Source organism: Vulpes lagopus, chromosome 8 (assembly GCF_018345385.1).
Source record: "Vulpes lagopus strain Blue_001 chromosome 8, ASM1834538v1, whole genome shotgun sequence".
In the NCBI taxonomy this organism is placed as follows: domain Eukaryota; kingdom Metazoa; phylum Chordata; class Mammalia; order Carnivora; family Canidae; genus Vulpes; species Vulpes lagopus.
The window spans coordinates 85,745,529-85,764,949 of record NC_054831.1 but is presented as its reverse complement, the minus strand read 5'-3'; the positions used below and the strand labels follow the sequence as shown (position 1 = coordinate 85,764,949).

Here is a 19,421-nt window from a genome sequence, read left to right as displayed (position 1 = left end):
GTTCTCTTTTTCCTTCTGCAAATTACGATGATCTTTTTTTCTTAGGAGAAACCAAAGAGCCCCAAGTTAAGAGGGTGAGTTCTGTTGCAGCTTTTGCTGCGATTCCCGGCATCTGTGAGGCTCTGCGTAGCTGTAGATCGTAACTTCCGGAAAGGAGAGAGCTCATTTAGCTTTTCTTAGAGCTGGCGAACAGCGGCGCTTAGAGTCCTAATCTGTCACTACACCCACTGAGATGATTATAGATGACTAAACAAATACTTTTCTAACCATGATTGTGGACTTGTCTGTTTCTTGCATTCTCACTTCAAAAGCAAATACCGTTTCTGGATATGTTAGTTGAAAATGAAGTAGAATGAAGCTTCTATTAATACACGTTAAGTCGCCGTTTCTTTCTTTTTCTTTTTTTTTTTTTAAGATTTTAAAAAATTTATTCATGACACACACACACACACACACACACACACACACACACACACACACATACACAGAGGCAGACACAGGCAGAGGGAGAAGGAGGCTCCATGCAGGGAGCCTGACGCGGGACTCCATCCCAGAACTCCAGGATCACACCCTGGGTGCAAGGCAGGCACAAAACCTGCTGAGCCACCCAGGGATCTCCTCTTTTTTTTAAGGAGGCTCCACGCCCAGCACGGAGCTGAATGTAGGCCTTGAATTTAGGACCCTGAGATCAAGACCCAAGCTGAGAGCAAGAGTCAGAGGTTTAACTGACTGAGCCACCTGGGTCCCCCCAACATTTTTTCTTAATATCAGATTAACTTATTCTTTGTAGAATTTTTTTTCTTCGTGGTAGAATTTTGCTCTTATTTTATATATGTAAATTATTCTAATTTCCTTTTTATAATGCTTCAACATTTTTCTATAGTCATTTTTCTGAGGTAACTAAGATGTGCAATCCTCTGGAAATACATTCATATTTTTCTTAGTTTTATACATTACACATACATTACATAAGTTATATTGAGTGAATATATGGACTATTTACTTTGAAATTGTTTTGTAAGGTTAATTTATTCAGATAGTAAATTTGCTGGTTTAAAGTTTCCTTAAAATTTCATTCCCCAAAATAATTTTAATTAGGCAAGAGTAATAGATTTTCTTACCTAATATTGATAAATTTTGAAAGAATTATTTTTAAGTTACATATTTGTGGATGTTAAACATTTATGGTATTTCAAAAAATTTTTTAGTTTTCTATGTGAATACATAATGCATACACAGTCTATGGCATTTGGAATATTCAAATAAACACACAGTGAAAAGCAAGTTTCCATTTCAATCCTTCCATAAAGAAATTATGCAATTTTAAAGTAGTCTTAAACTTCTTATTTTAAAGGTCATTTAAGGGGATGCCTGGGTGGCTCAGTGGTGGTTTAGTGCCTGCCTTTGGCCCAGGGCGCGATCCTGGAGTCCCGGGATCCATCGAGTCCCACATCAGGCTCCCGGCATGGAGCCTGCTTCTCCCTCCTCCTGTGTCTCTGCCTCTCTCTCTCATAAATAAATAAATAAATAAATAAATAAATAAATAAATAAATCTTTTAAAAATAAAGGTCATTTAAATCTCTGTAATAATTAGAGAGAAAAAGAGCACCAGATGTAGAACACATTACTATCACTAAAAAGCAATAAGTGTGATTACAAAAAATTCTTTCAGAGGAACCTGGCTGGTTCCAATAGTTGAACATGTGACTCTTGATTTCAGTGTGGTGAAATGAAGCCCCACACCAGACATAGAGCTTATATTAAAAAAATTCTTTCAGCAATTTGTAAAGATACCATTTATTGAAGCAACTGCTAAGAAAGACTAAGTAGAAGACCTATTCTTAAGAAATGATAACTTAGGGATGCCTGGGTGGCTGGCTCAGCTGTTGAGCATCTGGCCTTTGGCTCAGGGTGTGATCCTGGAGTTCTGGGATCGAGGCCCATATCCAGCTCCTTGCATGGAGCCTGCTTCTTCTGTCTCTGCCTCTCTCTGAGTCTCTCATGAATAAATAAAATCTTAAAAAAAGAAATGGTAACTTAGAGCATAAAATTAGTTTTTTTGTCATAAAATGGAAAATTCAGGATTCTCCTTCCCTCCTACAGATACAAGGATGAGAAAACCTCTACTCACTAATGTTTAGAGTTCCAAATAATAAGACAAATCCAGTGACTTTCCCAACATCTTCCAAAAATATAGGTCAGGAATGACAGCTAGAGATAGAGGCAAGGGCATTTCCTTTTTTTTTTTTTTTTGCCAAGTGTCTATTAACTATAACAGGAAGAGGAAGATTTTATTTTATTTTTTTAAGAGGAGGATTTTAAATTCAAGAAAATTTGAAGGAATTTAGATAGTGATTGCATCTTCTGATGAGTTCACTGAGTCGCCCTCTCCCTCTCCCCTACTCAACTATTTTCTTACAATTTTAAAGTATTCAACAGTCATGACTAGGTAGATATAAGGAACTACATATGTGAAATAAACATTTAAAAAGATGGAAGCTATACTATGGAAAGAAGATGGCTAGTAGTAGTTTCTTTGCTTTAAAGGATGAATTAAATGATCACCTACTTTAAATTTAATGTTTACTTATATGTAAAAAAATTCAAGTTCAGTGAGGCAAAGAGTGGGTAAATTTGATTACCTACAAAAAATGTGAAATTGATATAATACTTTTGCTGTGATGCAAGGAGCACACTCTCACTACTTTGTAAATATGAACTTGTGTTACTGTATTATGTGTCACATAACTACTCCCAACTCACCAGTATCTTTAAGGAATGGAAATACAGCTTTCTGATGGGCTATAATATCCTTAAGAAAACTCACTACTCTTAGAAATGCAATATATTTCCGTATAAACATGAAAAATTTGATAGATGACAAGAAGGAGTAGATACTTAAATAGAACTCACCGAGGTTAGAGTTTCAGGATCGGAAGTCGACTCATTAGTATTATAAAGTGGAAATAAGGCCCCAGATGAATCATTGCAGAGTAGTATATCTTGTCCTGAACTCAACTGCTCGTTACATTTCAGAAAATTAAACTCTGTCTTTCCAGTATGGGCAACGCACAAATTGTAGGAATAAGGCAAAGTCCCTTCACTATAGTTGGGAGGAACCACAGGTCCGGACTTGACACACAGACCAGGCTGAAGGCAGCCCCAGGTGGTGGAGCTGGAGGAGCGTCCCAGGCGCAGGGCAACCGCCAGAATCACCGCGAGGAGGAAGAGCACGGAGATCAAGGCCAAAGCCACCACCAGGTAGAACTGCAGCTCAGCCTGGGGATCAGCGGGCGCCTGGCGCTCGCTGACGTCTGGCAGCGCCTCCTGCAAGCTGTCAGCGAAAACCAGGAGCAGCGTGGCTGTGGCCGACAGGGGCGGCTGTCCCCCATCCCGCACGGCGACCAGCAGGCGCTGGCGGGCCGCGTCCCTGTCGCCCAAGGCACGCGCCGTGCGCACCTCGCCCGTGCGCAGCCCCAGGCTGAAGAGTCCCGGCTCGCTGGCCTGCAGCACGTGGTATGACAGCCAGGCATTGTGTCCCGAGTCGGCGTCCACCGCCACCACCTTGGTGACCAGGTAGCCGGGCTGCGCGGCGCGCGGCACCGTGTCGAAGAGCGCCGAGCCGTCGGGCCCCAGCGCCGGGTACAGCACCCGCGGCGCGTTGTCGTTGCGGTCGCCCACCAACACGCGCAGGCTCACGTTGGCGCTGAGCGCGGGCGAGCCCTGGTCGCGGGCCTGCAGGGTCAGCTCGAAGGCGCGCAGCTGCTCGTGGTCGAAGGCGCGCTGCGCGAACACCACGCCGCTCTGCGCGCTCACCGACACGTAGGACGCCAGCGCCCGTGGCTCCAGGTCGCTGGCCACGATGGAGTAGGAGACGCGGCCGTTGGGCCCCAGGTCGGGGTCGGAGGCGCTGACTTGGGCGATGGAGGCTCCAGGAGGGTTGTTTTCGGCCACGTGGACCACGTAGGAGGCCTGGTGGAAAACTGGCGCGTTGTCGTTGACATCACCGATGTGTAGGGTGATGCTTATACTAGAAGAGAGGGGCGGCTTTCCCCTGTCGGTGGCTGTGATGCTGACATTGTACTCAGGGGTCTGTTCTCGGTCCAGAGTCCCGTCTATTACTAACTTATATGAATTTTTGGATGAAGAGGTAATCTGAAAAGGAACTTCACCCTCTAATCGACAATTAACCTCCCCATTCTCCCCGGAATCTTGATCATGTATTTTGATCAAAGCAATTAGCGTTCCTGGTGGTCCGTTTTCCAGAATCATTTCGGTTAGAGAATGGAATGTAACTTCTGGACTATTGTCATTTTCATCTTGAATGTTAATTTCTACCGTACATTGCGCAGCCAGTCCTCCACCATCCCTCCCTTCTACCACTATAGAATATTCCTTGGTTTCTTCGAAATCCAGCGTCCTTAGAGTTGTGATTTCCCCGGTCTTTGAATTCAGACTGAAGACTTGCCCTGTCCTGTAGAAGGAGTAAGTGATTTCAGAGTTGATGCCCTCATCTTGGTCAGTGGCTGACACCTGCAGCACTGCAGTCCCTGGGGGCACGTTTTCTGGAAGGCTTACTCTGTATATGTCCTGGTTGAAAACAGGGGGGTTATCATTGGCATCAGTGACCTGGATCTGGAGTTCAGTGGTGCCGCTGAGCGGCGGATCTCCACCATCCAAGGCAGTCAAAACTAGACAATGGTAACTCTGTTGTTCCCGGTCTAAACGTTTCTCCAGTGCCAGTTCTGGGTATTTACTGCCATCTAATTTATCTTTATTTATCAATGAGAAACGAGGGCTAAGAGAGAGTTTATAAATCTGAAGACCATTTAAGCCAATATCTGCATCTTCTGCTGCTTCTAGTATAAACCGAGTGCCTGGCACAGTAGACTCACTTATTTGCAGATCAAAAGAAGTTTGGGTGAATTTTGGCGTGTGGTCATTAATATCTTCGACGTCCACACTCACGTGATAAAAGTTCAACGGATTTTCAGCAACAGCCTCAAATTCCAGAGTACAGGCTGACTTCTTCCCGCACATCTGCTCCCGGTCTAGCCTGCTGCTCACAAGTAACTCCCCGCTCTTGGCGCTCACGGTGAAGTAAGGCTTCTCCAAACTGATGCGCAGTTGTCGAGTCGGTAACTCGTGCACGCTGAGTCCCAAATCCTTGGCGAGGTTCCCCACCACCGAACCCTCGGGCATTTCCTCGGGAATCCGGTAGCGGATCTGCTCCGAGAGCGCCCAGCAGAACAAAGACAGCAGGAAGGGAAAGAGCACTGGCAACCTCTCAGCCCAGCCCCTCTCTCCAGCGGGGCTCCCCATCCCTCTTGCTCCGCTCGGGTTGCTCACCAGCCCGGAGACGCCGGATTACAAATGATCTCTGTGCCGCAGATGTCCGGAGCTCCGAAAAGGCTGTAAGTCCTGTGTGAGGGTCGGGGTTTCTTCTTTTCCAAAGGAGGAAGTGGTGTTAAAGGCTCGGGCTAGCGAGTCTGATAGGGAAAGTGCGCTGCGGCTGCGCGAGGAGATCGCCAGTGCCCAAGCTCTCCACTTTGGCCAACAGCGGCGCCCACAGTCCGCACTAGGAAACTGCAGCCTTGGCTGCTTCAGTTTAACCAGCTACTGTAATTACAATCTAACTGAACAGCCTTGTTTTTATGTTAACATATTTAATATATTAAATTATAAAGCCTTGTTTAAGGTAGCTTTTGACATGTTTTCAAATTATTAGAAATATGTTGTTTTTTTAGAAACCTACAGATACTAGTCCATCCATTTCACCCTACTACAAACATACATTGAACTTTTGCCTTGTGCTAATTAACTGCCCTTGTCAGTGGCAATATAAAAATGAATGACAGAGGACTGACCTCAGAGAGTTTATCATCTACTGACTTCAAAAATTTATTTCTCCTTATTAAGTATGGAATGTGAGACAATTTTAATCTTCTTTCACTGGTTCCTAAATGTTTTCCCCAACATTTCTACACGATTGATGCTGTTTAATATCACATATATTAGAGAATACTAACACTGTTGAAAATTATTCTGTATGGAACGCCTGGGTGGCTCAGTGGTTTAGCGCCTGCCTTTGGCCCAGGGCATGATCCTGGAGTCCTAGGATTGAGCCCCACATTGGGCTCCCTGAGTGGAGCCTGCTTCTTCCTCTGCCTGTGTCTCTGCCTCTCTCTCTGGGTCTCTCATGAATAAATAAATATAATCTTTTTTAAAAAGAAAATTATTCTGTAAAGTTGTGCAATTTCATACATCTTCAAACATCTCCTTCTCTGATAATATCAATCCTCTGTTTTAAAAATAATTTCTTTTTACTCTTTTAACTATCTAAGGAAGTATTCATTAAAAAATAACCCTGTCTCTATGATGCAGCCAAGAGATGATTTACTCTACCTTCTTCTTCATGTATCAAAATTACTTGGTTTACATCATACCCAATGTATTACATTAGTTCATTCTTAAGTCACCAGGGAAATGTTTATCTATTATTCAATACAAAGTCACAAAAGAATTGTAGATCACATTACTTTCTTATCTATGTACCTATTTTGTCCGGAAGTAATAACTTTAGAATTGAGCTTATGGTAAGTTTATTCACATAAATTTACTTGGCAAATGACATTTGTTCTAATTATTTTACTCCATTTGTTGAAATTTTTAAACAATCAGTGAATGTTTTGAACAAGAGAAAAGGACTTTCCATCAGGGTAAATTTCCAAACACTTTTAAAATTGGCAAAGCGTTGGGCAGCCCGGGTGGCTCAGTGGTTTAGCGCCGCCTTCATCCTAGGATGTGATCCTGGAGACCCAGGATCAAGTCCCACATCAGGCTCCCTGCATGGAGTCTGCTTCTCCCTCTGCCAGTGTCCATTCCCCCCCCCCATGAATAAATAAATAAAATCTTAAAAAAATAAAAATAGCATAGTGTCAATAATATAGTTATTCCCTCAAATATCTGTGCACACACACTACAGAAACTATGAAGTTAAATCCCACCCACAGTACATGCAAAATAGGAAGACACACTACAGAAAATATGAAGTTAAATCCCACCCACAGTACATGAAAAATAGGAAGAAACACTACACAATCCTTGGGAAGTAACCTTTTTATAACAAATGCTTTATTGTTTTTCATTCTCATGTGATGACAAATTAAGAGCACTATTAAAGCTGTAACAAGGAATACAGAAAACATACAATCCAGGTGGAATTATTTTCTAATTGAGTTGATCAGCTTGTTTAGAATCTGTTTATATTAAACTTTTTCTTTTTTTTTTTATTAAACTTTTTCTTAAAACCAACATTCTCAAAATCTCTCACCACGAGAACACAGCACATTTCACATGGCTGCCCAATCAAAAGAACTTATTGGAACTTACTGAAGATATGTTTTCTGTATTTTACATATTTTCTTACTTACTGAAAATATGTTTTCTGTATATTACAAAAGGATATTTTACTTCAAATATGATTTTGCTGTTTTTATTTTTGTTTCCTTGGGGGGTGCTGGACATTTTAAACTTTAGATTCTATGTCCACTTTAGTATGAGCTCTTGGAGACCACTGACACATAAGGGAACCAGCCTCACCTACTATAGGGTTCCACCCTTTCAAATGTATTTGCATTTTGAAATATAATAAGTATTAAAAATTGAAAGGTACTGATGCAAACACAAGCCTCATAAAAGGGGACTGAAGTGAAGAAATCTTCAAAAGCCTAGAAAACCTTAGACCCTCAAGATCCAACCCTAAACAGAATCCTAAAATTGTGAGATGTCGTTTACTTTTACTAAGCTAATACAAGGATTTAAAAGTCTCCGCTATTTTTTCTGAGAAAAAAAAATATATAACTGAGAGAAAGCTTGAGCACAAGTGCAGGGAGGGGCAGAGGGAGAGAACCTTCAAGCAGACTCCTCGAGGAGCCAGGAGCCTATCAAGACTTGATCCCATGACCCATGAGATCACTACCGAAGCAGAAACCAAGAGTCTGAGGCCCAACTGAGCCAAACACACAGGCGCCCCTATTTAATAATTTTTTTAAAGTAAGCTCTACACCCAAAGCTGGGTTAGAACTCACTACCCTGAGATCAAGAATCACATGCTCTACTGAATGAGCCAGCCAGGTGTCCCACATATGGATTTTAAAAGGTTGAGAGTTAACATTTAAACAGTGTGTCTGAGCCTTTATAAAGCAAAGGAAGCAAATTATCATGATTAGAACCTCAATTTTATAGTATCACCAATAAAACAAACCAAAAGCTTTGTGTCATTTAAAAAAAATATTTAAACTATCTCCAAGAACTGTGTTCTAAGAACATAAATTTATAAAAAATACAATTCTTTTGAGAATTAAACATGAACAAAGAACTGAACTCACCTGAACAGAAGTAGTTTCATCCTTACATTCATGAAGATCCACGCATGTTAACAAAGAATCATTTTTCTCACAGCTCTCCAGACTGATTAGTGTGTCCACATAGTTGGGCTGTGGGAAGATCACGTGACTCTCCCGAGAGCCCGCGGTCAGGGACACCTCGTGAGAATAGGTCTGCAGGAACGCCCGCACCCCGTCCACACCCGCAAACTGCGAGGCTGAGGCCGGCACGCCCAGCAGCCCTCCTCCTGCAGCCTGGAGCAGACGCGACGCGTGCCAGCGCCTCAGCCTGAGCGCCAGCAGCACGATGACAAAGGCGAGGAAGACGCAGGAGACTGAGGCCACAGCCACCACCAGGTACAGCGTGAGGTCAGAGTCGTCTGGGTTGTCAGGAGACTCGAGGCTGCTTAGGTCGGCCAGGACGTCTGGGATGCTGTCGGCCACCGCCACGGTGAGCGTGGCGGTGGCGGAGAGAGGGGGCTGGCCGTGGTCCTGCACCACCACCACCAGGCTCTGCTTGAGCACATCTCTGTCCAGCAGGGCCCGCGCTGTGCGCACCTCTCCTGTGTGCAGCCCCACCTGGAAGAGCCCAGGCTCGCTGGCCTTGAGCAGGTGGTAGGACAGCCAGGCGTTCTGGCCTGAGTCTCTGTCCACTGCCACCACCTTGGTGACCAGGTAGCCGGGCTCTGCGGAGCGGGGCGCCAGCTCCACGCCTGTGGAACCGTCGGTGGGGAGGGCAGGGTACAGGATCTCTGGTGTGTTGTCATTCTGGTCCAACAGGAACACGGTCAGTGACACGTTGCTGCTAAGTGGAGGGTCTCCACTATCGCTGGCAGTCACCAGTAACTGCAAGTCTCGTATGTGCTCATAGTCAAAGGAGCACAATGCATATAGGATGCCTGTGTCTGAGTCGATGGAGACATAGGAGGATAGAGGCCCCCCCATGATGATGTCCTCGGTCACAGAGTATGTGACCTGGGCGTTTTTGCCACTGTCGGGGTCGTAAGCCATCACAGTGAAGATGGAGGCACCTCTGGGGTTGTTCTCTGGGATATAGGCTGAATAGGAGACTTGAAGGAAGGTGGGTGGATTGTCATTGATATCTGCCACATAGAGAATGATGTAAGTTTCTGTAGATAGAGAAGGAGTTCCTAGATCGGAAGCCATCACTGTGATATTGTACATAGAAATCTTTTCTCGGTCCAGATATTTCCATGTCACCAATCTATAGTAATTATCTATTGATTTTTCTAATTGAAAAGGTAAATTATGAGGTGTGTAACAGACAACTTGACCATTCTTCCCAGAGTCTCGGTCATGCACATTCAAGAAGGCAATTACTGTCCCAGGAAGAGTATTTTCCAAGACTGGGCTAAACAGAGATGTAATGATCACTTCTGGTCTATTGTCATTTACATCTTCCACTGAAATGAGTACTCTGGTCCTCCCCAAAAGTGCCCCTACATCTTCAGCTTGTATTTCCATTTCATAAAATGCACATTCTTCATAGTCTAGATCCCCTGCTGTTGATATTTCCCCAGTATTTTCATTAAGCTGGAATAACGGAGATTGTTTTTCACTAATTTTCCAGAATCTGTAGACCACTTCTCCGCTGGCTCCCTCATCTGGGTCGCTGGCGCTCACAGTAAGCAGCCGGGTGCCCAGGGGCACGTTCTCTGGGACTTTCACTCGGTAAACCGGTAGAGTAAAAACCGGGGCATTGTCGTTTGTATCCAACACCTTCACGTGGATATGCATGGTGCTGGAGCGACGCGGCTCACCGCCGTCAGAGGCGCTGAGGACCAGGTGGTGAACAGCCTCTTCCTCGCGGTCCAGGGCCTGCTCCAGCACCAGCTCTGGGTGTAGAGTTCCATCCTCTCCAGTTTGCACGTCCAGGGAGAAGTGGCCATTGGGGCTGAGCTGGTAGCTCTGTAAGGAATTCATGCCCACATCCGGGTCAACAGCCTCGGGGAGGGGATAACGTGTTCCAGGTGCAGCGATTTCATTAATTTTCATTTCCACATTTTCGACCTGGAATTTTGGGTTATTATCATTGATATCAGTGATTTCTATTTCTATCCTGAAAAGTTTTCCTTTGCCTTCAGCCAAGATGTTGATATGTACTAAACACCGCGCATTCTGAGCGCAGAGCTCCTCCCGGTCTATCCTCTCCGCTGTGAGCAAGCTGCCAGTTTTCTGGTGCAGAGCAAAAAGCTGTGTCCTACCTCTGGAGACGATGCGGACTCCGTGCTTCACCAGCTCGTGTGACTCCAGATTCAGGTCCTTGGAGATGTTACCCACAAAGGATCCTTTGTCGCTCTCTTCTGGCACTGAATAGTGGATCTGTCCTCTCCCCATTTCCCCCAGCGTGCCCAGGAGCGCGCACAGCAGGACCAGCTTGCCGCGTCTCTGGTAATTTTTTGGAGCAGCCATTATTCTTTTACTACTGAATCCACTCAGAATCCTCATTGGGCATATGTGTCGTGTTTACCTTTTTGCTGATGCTATGAAGATCATCTTATAGAAAACTAGAGTGTCTCAGATGTAGGGAGAGAGTTTCCGCAGCCCTGCAATTGGTTTGTGGGATCTGTGGGTCTTTGCGAAATGGGAGCGCTTAGTAACCGGATGGCATTTTGTTACATTGATCTCCAAGTAGGTGAACAGCGGCGCTTAGAGTCCTAAGCAGTTACTGCACCCACTTAGAAATGTAATAATATGCGCTAGGTTATTGAGAGAAAAAAAAAATACTACTTGCCTTTAATAGTATGTTTTGAATTTATTTAGTTTGTTTCTGAATTCAGATTTTAAAAGTCATTGCCAAGAAGTATGAGATTAAGTAGGGTTAAAGTTTTATATAGTATTATTAAATGATCCCCCAAAATTTACGGGTTAGTCTCACATTACTCAAATTTCTGGAATACATTTACTTTAAAAAAAAAAAAAGATTTTATTTATTTATTCATGAGACACACACACACACAGAGAGAGAGAGAGAGAGAGAGAGAGAGAGAGAGAGAGAGAGAGAGAGAGAGGCAGAGACACAGGTAGAGGGAGAAGCAGGCTCCATGCAGGGAACCCCATGTGGGACTTGATCCTGGGATTCCAGGATCAGTCCTGGGCCAAAGGCAGGCGCTAAACCGCTGAGTCACCCAGGAATCCCCAATTTACTCAAAATGTAAATCATTAAATTTCATTTCTTACTATGCTCTAAGATTTATTGTAAATCTATTCTTAACTAAGGACTCCAGTTGTCACTGGAAGTAAATTCATTTTTAGACTAAAGTAGAGCTATTGAAAATGATTGACTCAGAAGATATTGTACTTGATGTAAACCAATTAATCATTATAGTAATCTTTTACAGCTGTTGATTTCTAAGTTTCTTTTTAAAATGCCATTTTAATTACATATTGATTGTTTTCAAATTAATATTGTGAAATTTTAACAGGATAAATGCTTTTACTTTCAATGTTCATGAGATTATATTATTTTACTTTATTTATTTATTTATTTATTTATTTATTTATTTATTTATTTATAATCTCTATACCCAAGGTGGGGCTCAAACTCAACCCCAAAATGAAGAATCCAGTGCTATATCAACTGAGCCAGCCAGGCACCCTTCTTTTGTTTTAAGATTTTATTTTATTGTATTTTATTTCAGAGAGACTGTGAGTGGTGGGAGGAGCAGAGGGAGGAGGAGAGGGACAAGCAGACTCCTCAAGATGCACAGAGCCCATGTGGGGTTTGATCCCAAGATCCTGAGATATTGACCTGAGTTGAAGGCAGAGGTTTAACTGACAGAGCCACCCAGGCACTCCTTTATTTAAATAATGTATTTTTTCTATTTGAATAGGAAATATTTTTGAAATACAAATGAATACACAAGGAAAAGCAAATCTCCATCCTACTCTTCTACAATGAGGGATGTTTACATTTTTAAACCGACTTAACTAACTCCTTAAGAAAGATCTATTTTAAAGTTAATTTTATTTTTTTTAATTTTTGTATATTTTTTGCTGAAGTTCGATTCACATATTTTTGTATATTTTTATTGGATCTAAAGTTAATTTTATCTTAATTAGTATTTTGATAAAGAGAACCACAAAAACAGAACACATAATTATCACCAAGCAGTCAAAAAGTGTGGGTACAAAAAATTGTCTTTTTTCTTCAGTAGTTTGTGAAGTGGCCAGTAACTGAGTGGTAACTAACAGAAATCTAGCAAAGATGAAAACTGTATTATAATATATATTTGTATGCACATCACATTGGCAATTTTGTCTAAGATTTGAAGAATTGAAGACTCTATTTTTCTCCTAGAGATAAGAGAATGACTAGAAGACCTCTGACTATATTAAGGCTGGAAAATAGTTTAAAATTATATAGGGTTGTGTATGAAAAACCTATGCTGTTTATGTAAAAGAAAGTATGTTTATCTTCTGGTGAGCATAATGGTCTTACTAGTGAGTAAAATGCTTTTAAACATACACACCATTGCAATGTATCCATCTACATAAACATCCAGGTTAAGATATTTAGGAGGCTTTGAAACAAAAGGAAAAAAATATAGGAAGCAAAACAACAGTTAAATCAGTTAAGAAAAATGTCTAATTTTAGCTTGTTTGTTTTAAAGGGTTACTTAAATGACTGCCCACTTTTACACTTAAAGAATGTCCAACTATATATATATACACACACACACACATAATAATAGGAAGAAAAAATTAGGAAGAAATCTCATTAGCTTTTGGGAGATAGTCTCTAACACTGTTTCCCTTCATAGATAAAACCACCCTCTCACTGCTTTGTAGATCTGAGCCAGGTAAGACATTCCTAAAAGAGACATAACTGCTCCTGCTTCAACTTCCCTTGAAGAATAGTATGACAGACTTCTGACTTTTTAGAGAAACTTTTAGATTTACAAATTGTGTATTTTCCTATGAATATAAAGAATTGGATAGATCATAAGAAGCAGGTTATGCTTAAAAGAAACTCACCGTATGGGAGGTTGACTCACTGGATTTGCAAAGTGGAAATAAGGCCCCAGATGAATCACCAGAATGTATGTCTTGTTCTGAACTCAACTGCTCGTTACATTTCAGAAAATTAAACTCTGTCTTTCCAGTATGGGCAACACACAAATTGTAGGAAAAAGGCAAAGTCCCTTCACTATAGTTGGGAGGAACCACAGGTCCGGACTTGACACACAGACCAGGCTGAAAGCAGCCCCAGGTGGTGGAGCTGGAGGAGCGTCCCAGGCGCAGGGCAACCGCCAGAATCACCGCGAGGAGGAAGAGCACGGAGATCAAGGCCAAAGCCACCACCAGGTAGAACTGCAGCTCAGCCTGGGGATCAGCGGGCGCCTGGCGCTCGCTGACGTCTGGCAGCGCCTCCTGCAAGCTGTCAGCGAAAACCAGGAGCAGCGTGGCTGTGGCCGACAGGGGCGGCTGTCCCCCATCCCGCACGGCGACCAGCAGGCGCTGGCGGGCCGCGTCCCTGTCGCCCAAGGCACGCGCCGTGCGCACCTCGCCCGTGCGCAGCCCCAGGCTGAAGAGTCCCGGCTCGCTGGCCTGCAGCACGTGGTATGACAGCCAGGCATTGTGTCCCGAGTCGGCGTCCACCGCCACCACCTTGGTGACCAGGTAGCCGGGCTGCGCGGCGCGCGGCACCGTGTCGAAGAGCGCCGAGCCGTCGGGCCCCAGCGCCGGGTACAGCACCCGCGGCGCGTTGTCGTTGCGGTCGCCCACCAACACGCGCAGGCTCACGTTGGCGCTGAGCGCGGGCGAGCCCTGGTCGCGGGCCTGCAGGGTCAGCTCGAAGGCGCGCAGCTGCTCGTGGTCGAAGGCGCGCTGCGCGAACACCACGCCGCTCTGCGCGCTCACCGACACGTAGGACGCCAGCGCCCGTGGCTCCAGGTCGCTGGCCACGATGGAGTAGGAGACGCGGCCGTTGGGCCCCAGGTCGGGGTCGGAGGCGCTGACTTGGGCGATGGAGGCTCCAGGAGGGTTGTTTTCGGCCACGTGGACCACGTAGGAGGCCTGGTGGAAAACTGGCGCGTTATCGTTGACATCACCGATGTGTAGGGTGAAACTTGAGCTGGAGGAAAGAGGTGGCTTTCCCCTATCAGTGGCTGTAATGGTGACATTGTACTCAGCGGTCTGCTCGCGGTCTAGAACTGCATCTGTCACTAATTTATAGGTGTTCATAGAAGAAGAAAGTATTTTAAATGGAACATCACCTTCTAATTTACAGGTAACTTCTCCGTTGTGTCCAGAATCCTTGTCACGGATTTTAAGCAAAGCAACGTGTGTTCCCAGCTTGGTGTCCTCCATAATAAGATCTGGCAGAGATTGGAATACCACTTCTGGGAAATTGTCATTTATGTCTTGGACCTCTATCTCCACGGTACATTGGGCAATCATTCCTCCACCATCCCTTGCTTCCAGAACAATGGAATATTCCTTGACTTCCTCAAAATCTAATGTATTTAGAATAGTAATTTCTCCAGTATTAGCATTCAGGTCAAACTGGGTGATCTGGCCTGCTTCAGTGAAAGAGAAGGTGATCTGGGCATTGACACCCTCATCCTGATCGGTGGCCATCACTTGAAGCACAGTGGCGCCCGGAAGCACATTTTCCGGAAGGCCTACCTTGTATAGCTCTTGACTGAACACGGGAGGGTTATCGTTGGCATCAGTCACTAGGACCTGTATCTGGGCAGTACTACTTAGGGGTGGATCCCCGCAGTCCAACGCAGTCAAGGTCAACCTGTAGGATTTCTGCTCTTCCCGGTCTAAGGGTGTCTGTAGTACGAGTTCAGGGTATTTACTGCCATCTAATTTATCTTTATTCACTAGTGAGAAATGATCATTGGGGTTGAGCTGGTAACTCTGTAGTGAGTTGGTACCAATATCTCCATCATGAGCAGATCCTAAAATAAATCGTGCCCCGGGCTTTGTAGACTCACTTATTTGCAGATCAAAAGAAGTTTGGGTGAATTTTGGCGTGTGGTCATTAATATCTTCGACGTCCACACTCACGTGATAAAAGTTCAACGGATTTTCAGCAACAGCCTCAAATTCCAGAGTACAGGCTGACTTCTTCCCGCACATCTGCTCCCGGTCTAGCCTGCTGCTCACAAGTAACTCCCCGCTCTTGGCGCTCACGGTGAAGTAAGGCTTCTCCAAACTGATGCGCAGTTGTCGAGTCGGTAACTCGTGCACGCTGAGTCCCAAATCCTTGGCGAGGTTCCCCACCACCGAACCCTCGGGCATTTCCTCGGGAATCCGGTAGCGGATCTGCTCCGAGAGCGCCCAGCAGAACAAAGACAGCAGGAAGGGAAAGAGCACTGGCAACCTCTCAGCCCAGCCCCTCTCTCCAGCGGGGCTCCCCATCCCTCTTGCTCCGCTCGGGTTGCTCACCAGCCCGGAGACGCCGGATTACAAATGATCTCTGTGCCGCAGATGTCCGGAGCTCCGAAAAGGCTGTAAGTCCTGTGTGAGGGTCGGGGTTTCTTCTTTTCCAAAGGAGGAAGTGGTGTTAAAGGCTCGGGCTAGCGAGTCTGATAGGGAAAGTGCGCTGCGGCTGCGCGAGGAGATCGCCAGTGCCCAAGCTCTCCATTTTGGCCAACAGCGGCGCCCACAGTCCGCACTAGGAAACTGCAGCCTTGGCTGCTTCAGTTTAACCAGCTACTGTAATTACAATCCTGTGTCTAATTGAACAAATCCTTTTTATATGTGTATATATTTAATGACGATTAATTCATAGTATTAGCTACATAAATATACCAAATTTCCAGGTTTTTAGGGTAATCAATATGTTGACATAATTGTTCCTCTTTCTTCAATTCGCACTGTAATAGATGACTGTAACAGACTTTGCCTAAAGGATCTCAGAGTACAGTAATTTTGAATACTTATTAACTAGCAGTATATGAATAAAGTTTTATCCTTCTTTCCTTGTTTCTACTTTCTCTTGAAAGTACTTTCCTTGTTTCTACTTTCTCTTCTTTACTTTTTGGGTACTTATATGGTCATTTCAATTTTTCAGAAACCATCAGTAATGCTGAAATTGTCTTAAAAGGGGCACAATTTATACTTACCTCTAAACTCTTCTTTGTTTCAAAATAGCTTCCACAATTTCTTTATGGTAATATTATCTGACATACACTTCTACCAGTTAAGGAAATGACAGCTGGGAAGAATGTTAGCCTATTCCCTCTCCTTTACATTGCACATTACTTTCCTGGTTATAAAATATAACATCAATCTTTAAAGTCAGCAGAGATATATATTTTGTCTTGCAACAGAAAGTCACTAACCCTGGTCTACTGCAGTGAGATACCGGTTTCCAGCTGTGTGCTTAAATACAATATCTCGTGATGATATAGTCCTTAGAATATTCATTTGCAGTAACATACTATTGCATTTAGTGGTGGTTTCTTTCCTTTGTTTAAAAATATTTGTATGTATTTAATGAATCTGGTTGGATTTTCCTCTTCAAAATATCTGATAATCATATTTCTTTTAAAAAAGATTTTATTTATTTATTCATGAGAGACACACAGAGAGAGGCAGAGTCACAGAGAGACGGAGAAGCAAGCTCCTTGCACAGAGTCTGATGCGGCCTTGTACTCGGACCAGGGCTCAAGCCCTGAGCCAAATGCTGATGCTCAACTGCTCAGCCACCCAGGAATCCCTGATAATCGTATTTCTGCCTCACAAAATGTCAGCAATATTGTCTTCTCTCCAAGTGATTATACATCTGAAACATACTTCTGCACTACTGCAATCCCCTTTTATGCAAAATACCACCAAACTCAATGCTATGTTAGAAAAAAAGTCCTGTCCTTTTTTTTTTTTAATTTTTTTTTTTATTTATTATTTATGATAGTCACAGAGAGAGAGAGAGAGGCAGAGACACAGGCGGAGGGAGAAGCAGGCTCCATGCACCGGGAGCCCGACGTGGGATTCGATCCCGGGTCTCCAGGATTGCGCCCTGGGCCAAAGGCAGGCGCCAAACCGCTGCGCCACCCAGGGATCCCAAGTCCTGTCCTTTTATTTAATACTTGAGACTTTAATCACAGCCAGGAAATAGCCTACCCCCTCCCTCTTATTGCACAATTAATATCCTGGTTACAAAATGTAACATCAATCTTCAAAGTTACAAGGGAATAATATTTTGCATAGTTTCTAGTAAACAAGTAGATCCAAGTAAACAAGATTACTTGTCATCATCATCCTCTTCTAGTTGCTAATCAACTGATATACTGACCTTTACTGAAATGTTATATAATGAATATAGAAGTAGTTAACCCCAGATTGGATTATTTGTAACAGAATATTTCAGCAGATCCAATAAATTGAATCAACTTCTGGCCTAATACTTGAGTATATGGTTGTTTCATAAAGCAAGCATTCCCAATCTCCCACTAGGAGAGCTCACAAACACTTCACATGTCTGTACCACTAAAATAGCCCAATGGAATTCTGTTTTGATACATGTAACTGCTTATGTCACAAGTTTCACTTGAAATTACATTTTATTTGATGTCATATTTTATTGCTTTCAGACAATAACCTTTATTATTGCATTAGATCCATGTCATTGACAGAGATCTTAATAAAGCTTGATGCATACATTTAATTTTTTTAAGACTTTATTTATTTGAGGTAGAGAGAAAGAGAGCACAAGCAGAGGGAGGGGCAGAGGGAGAGAGAGAAACAGATTCCCCACTGAGCATGGAGTCCACTCAGGACTCCATCCCAGGACCTTGAGATCATGACCTGAGCCAAGGGCCTAAGCCACTTAGGCACCCCACACATTTCATTCTGTAAGCTAACTTCAATAGGTGATTATGCTTTAAGTATGTCAGGAAGTGACATATCACCTCCTACCTGTCAGAATGGCTAAAATAAAAAACACAAGAAATGACAAGTATTGGTAAGGATGTGGACAAAAAGCAGCCCTCTTACACTGTTGGTGTGAATGCAAACTGATGCAGCTACTGTGGAAAACAGTATAAAAGTTTATCAAAACGTTAAAAATAGAACCACCCTATGATACGGTAATGGTGCTACTGGGTTTATACCAAGATATAAAAACACTAATTCAAAGGGATACATGCATTCCTATGTTTATAGCAGCATTATTTAAACTAGCCATATTATGGAAACAGCCTAAGTGTCTATTGATTGATGAGTGGATAAAGAAAATATGATACATATATATATATCAATAGAATATTATTCAGCCATAAAAGAATGAAATCTTGCCATTTGCAACAAGATGGAGGGAGCTACAGATTATAATGCTAAGTAAGATAAGTCAATTAGAGAAAAACAACTACCATATGATTTCATTCATATTTGGAATTTAAGAAGTGAAACAAATGAGCAAGGAAAAAAGAGAAAAGAGAAAGACAAGCCAAGAAACAGACTCTTTTTTTTTTCTCTAAGTAGGCTCCATGCCCATATAGGGCCCAACAAAGGGCAGGACTTGAACTCATGATCCTGAGATCAAAAGCTGAGCAGAGATGAACAACTGGATGCTTAACCAATGGAGCCACTTCCAAGAACCAGACTCTTAACTATTGAGAACAAACTGATGGATACCAGAGGGGAGGTGGGTATCCTAGGGCAATGAGAAAGATGTAACAATTGATTCTAATTTATAAAACACATGAGTTAAGAACACTGAGTGGAAAATAGGTGGAAGGTATAAAAATGTGATAGTCCACTTATTCACAATCTTGTCCACAGGCTTTCACTACGGAAAGGACACCAAAACCTATGCCAGTAAGTGTTCTATGTTAAAGTATCAGCCACCGAAATACATCGTTGAGCTTGCTTTACTTCTTTAAAGGTTTTTTTTTTTTTTAAGATTTTATTTTTTATTTTTTTCATGAGACACACACACAGAGGCAGAAACATAGGCAGAGGGTGAAGCAGGCACCATGCGGAGAGCCTGATGTAGGACTCCACCCTAGAACTCCAGGATCACGCCCTGGGCCAAAGGCAGATGCTCAACTGCTG

General features: G+C 43.3%; 1 protein-coding gene across 15 annotated transcripts in view; it reads right to left on the bottom strand.

Moving 5' to 3' along the window:
* Positions 1–19,421, bottom strand: part of LOC121497332 (protocadherin gamma-C4) — a 186,955-nt gene that overhangs the window by 100,051 nt on the left and 67,483 nt on the right. Inside the window, exons 1-2 of one of the 15 annotated variants that reach the window (XM_041766859.1) lie at positions 8,391–11,398; positions 3–323 (exon numbers count right to left, since the gene is read on the bottom strand). The exons of 10 other annotated variants lie outside the window; for them this stretch is intronic. In XM_041766859.1, coding sequence (XP_041622793.1) covers positions 300–323; positions 8,391–10,856 — 2,490 coding nt within the window. In that variant the 5' untranslated portion in view covers positions 10,857–11,398 and the 3' untranslated portion in view covers positions 3–299. Of the gene's footprint in view, positions 1–2; positions 324–2,913; positions 6,096–8,390; positions 11,399–13,385; positions 18,533–19,421 lie in introns of those variants that run through there. 4 more of the 15 variants (XM_041766857.1, XM_041766854.1, XM_041766834.1 and 1 more) reach the window with 4 other exon arrangements.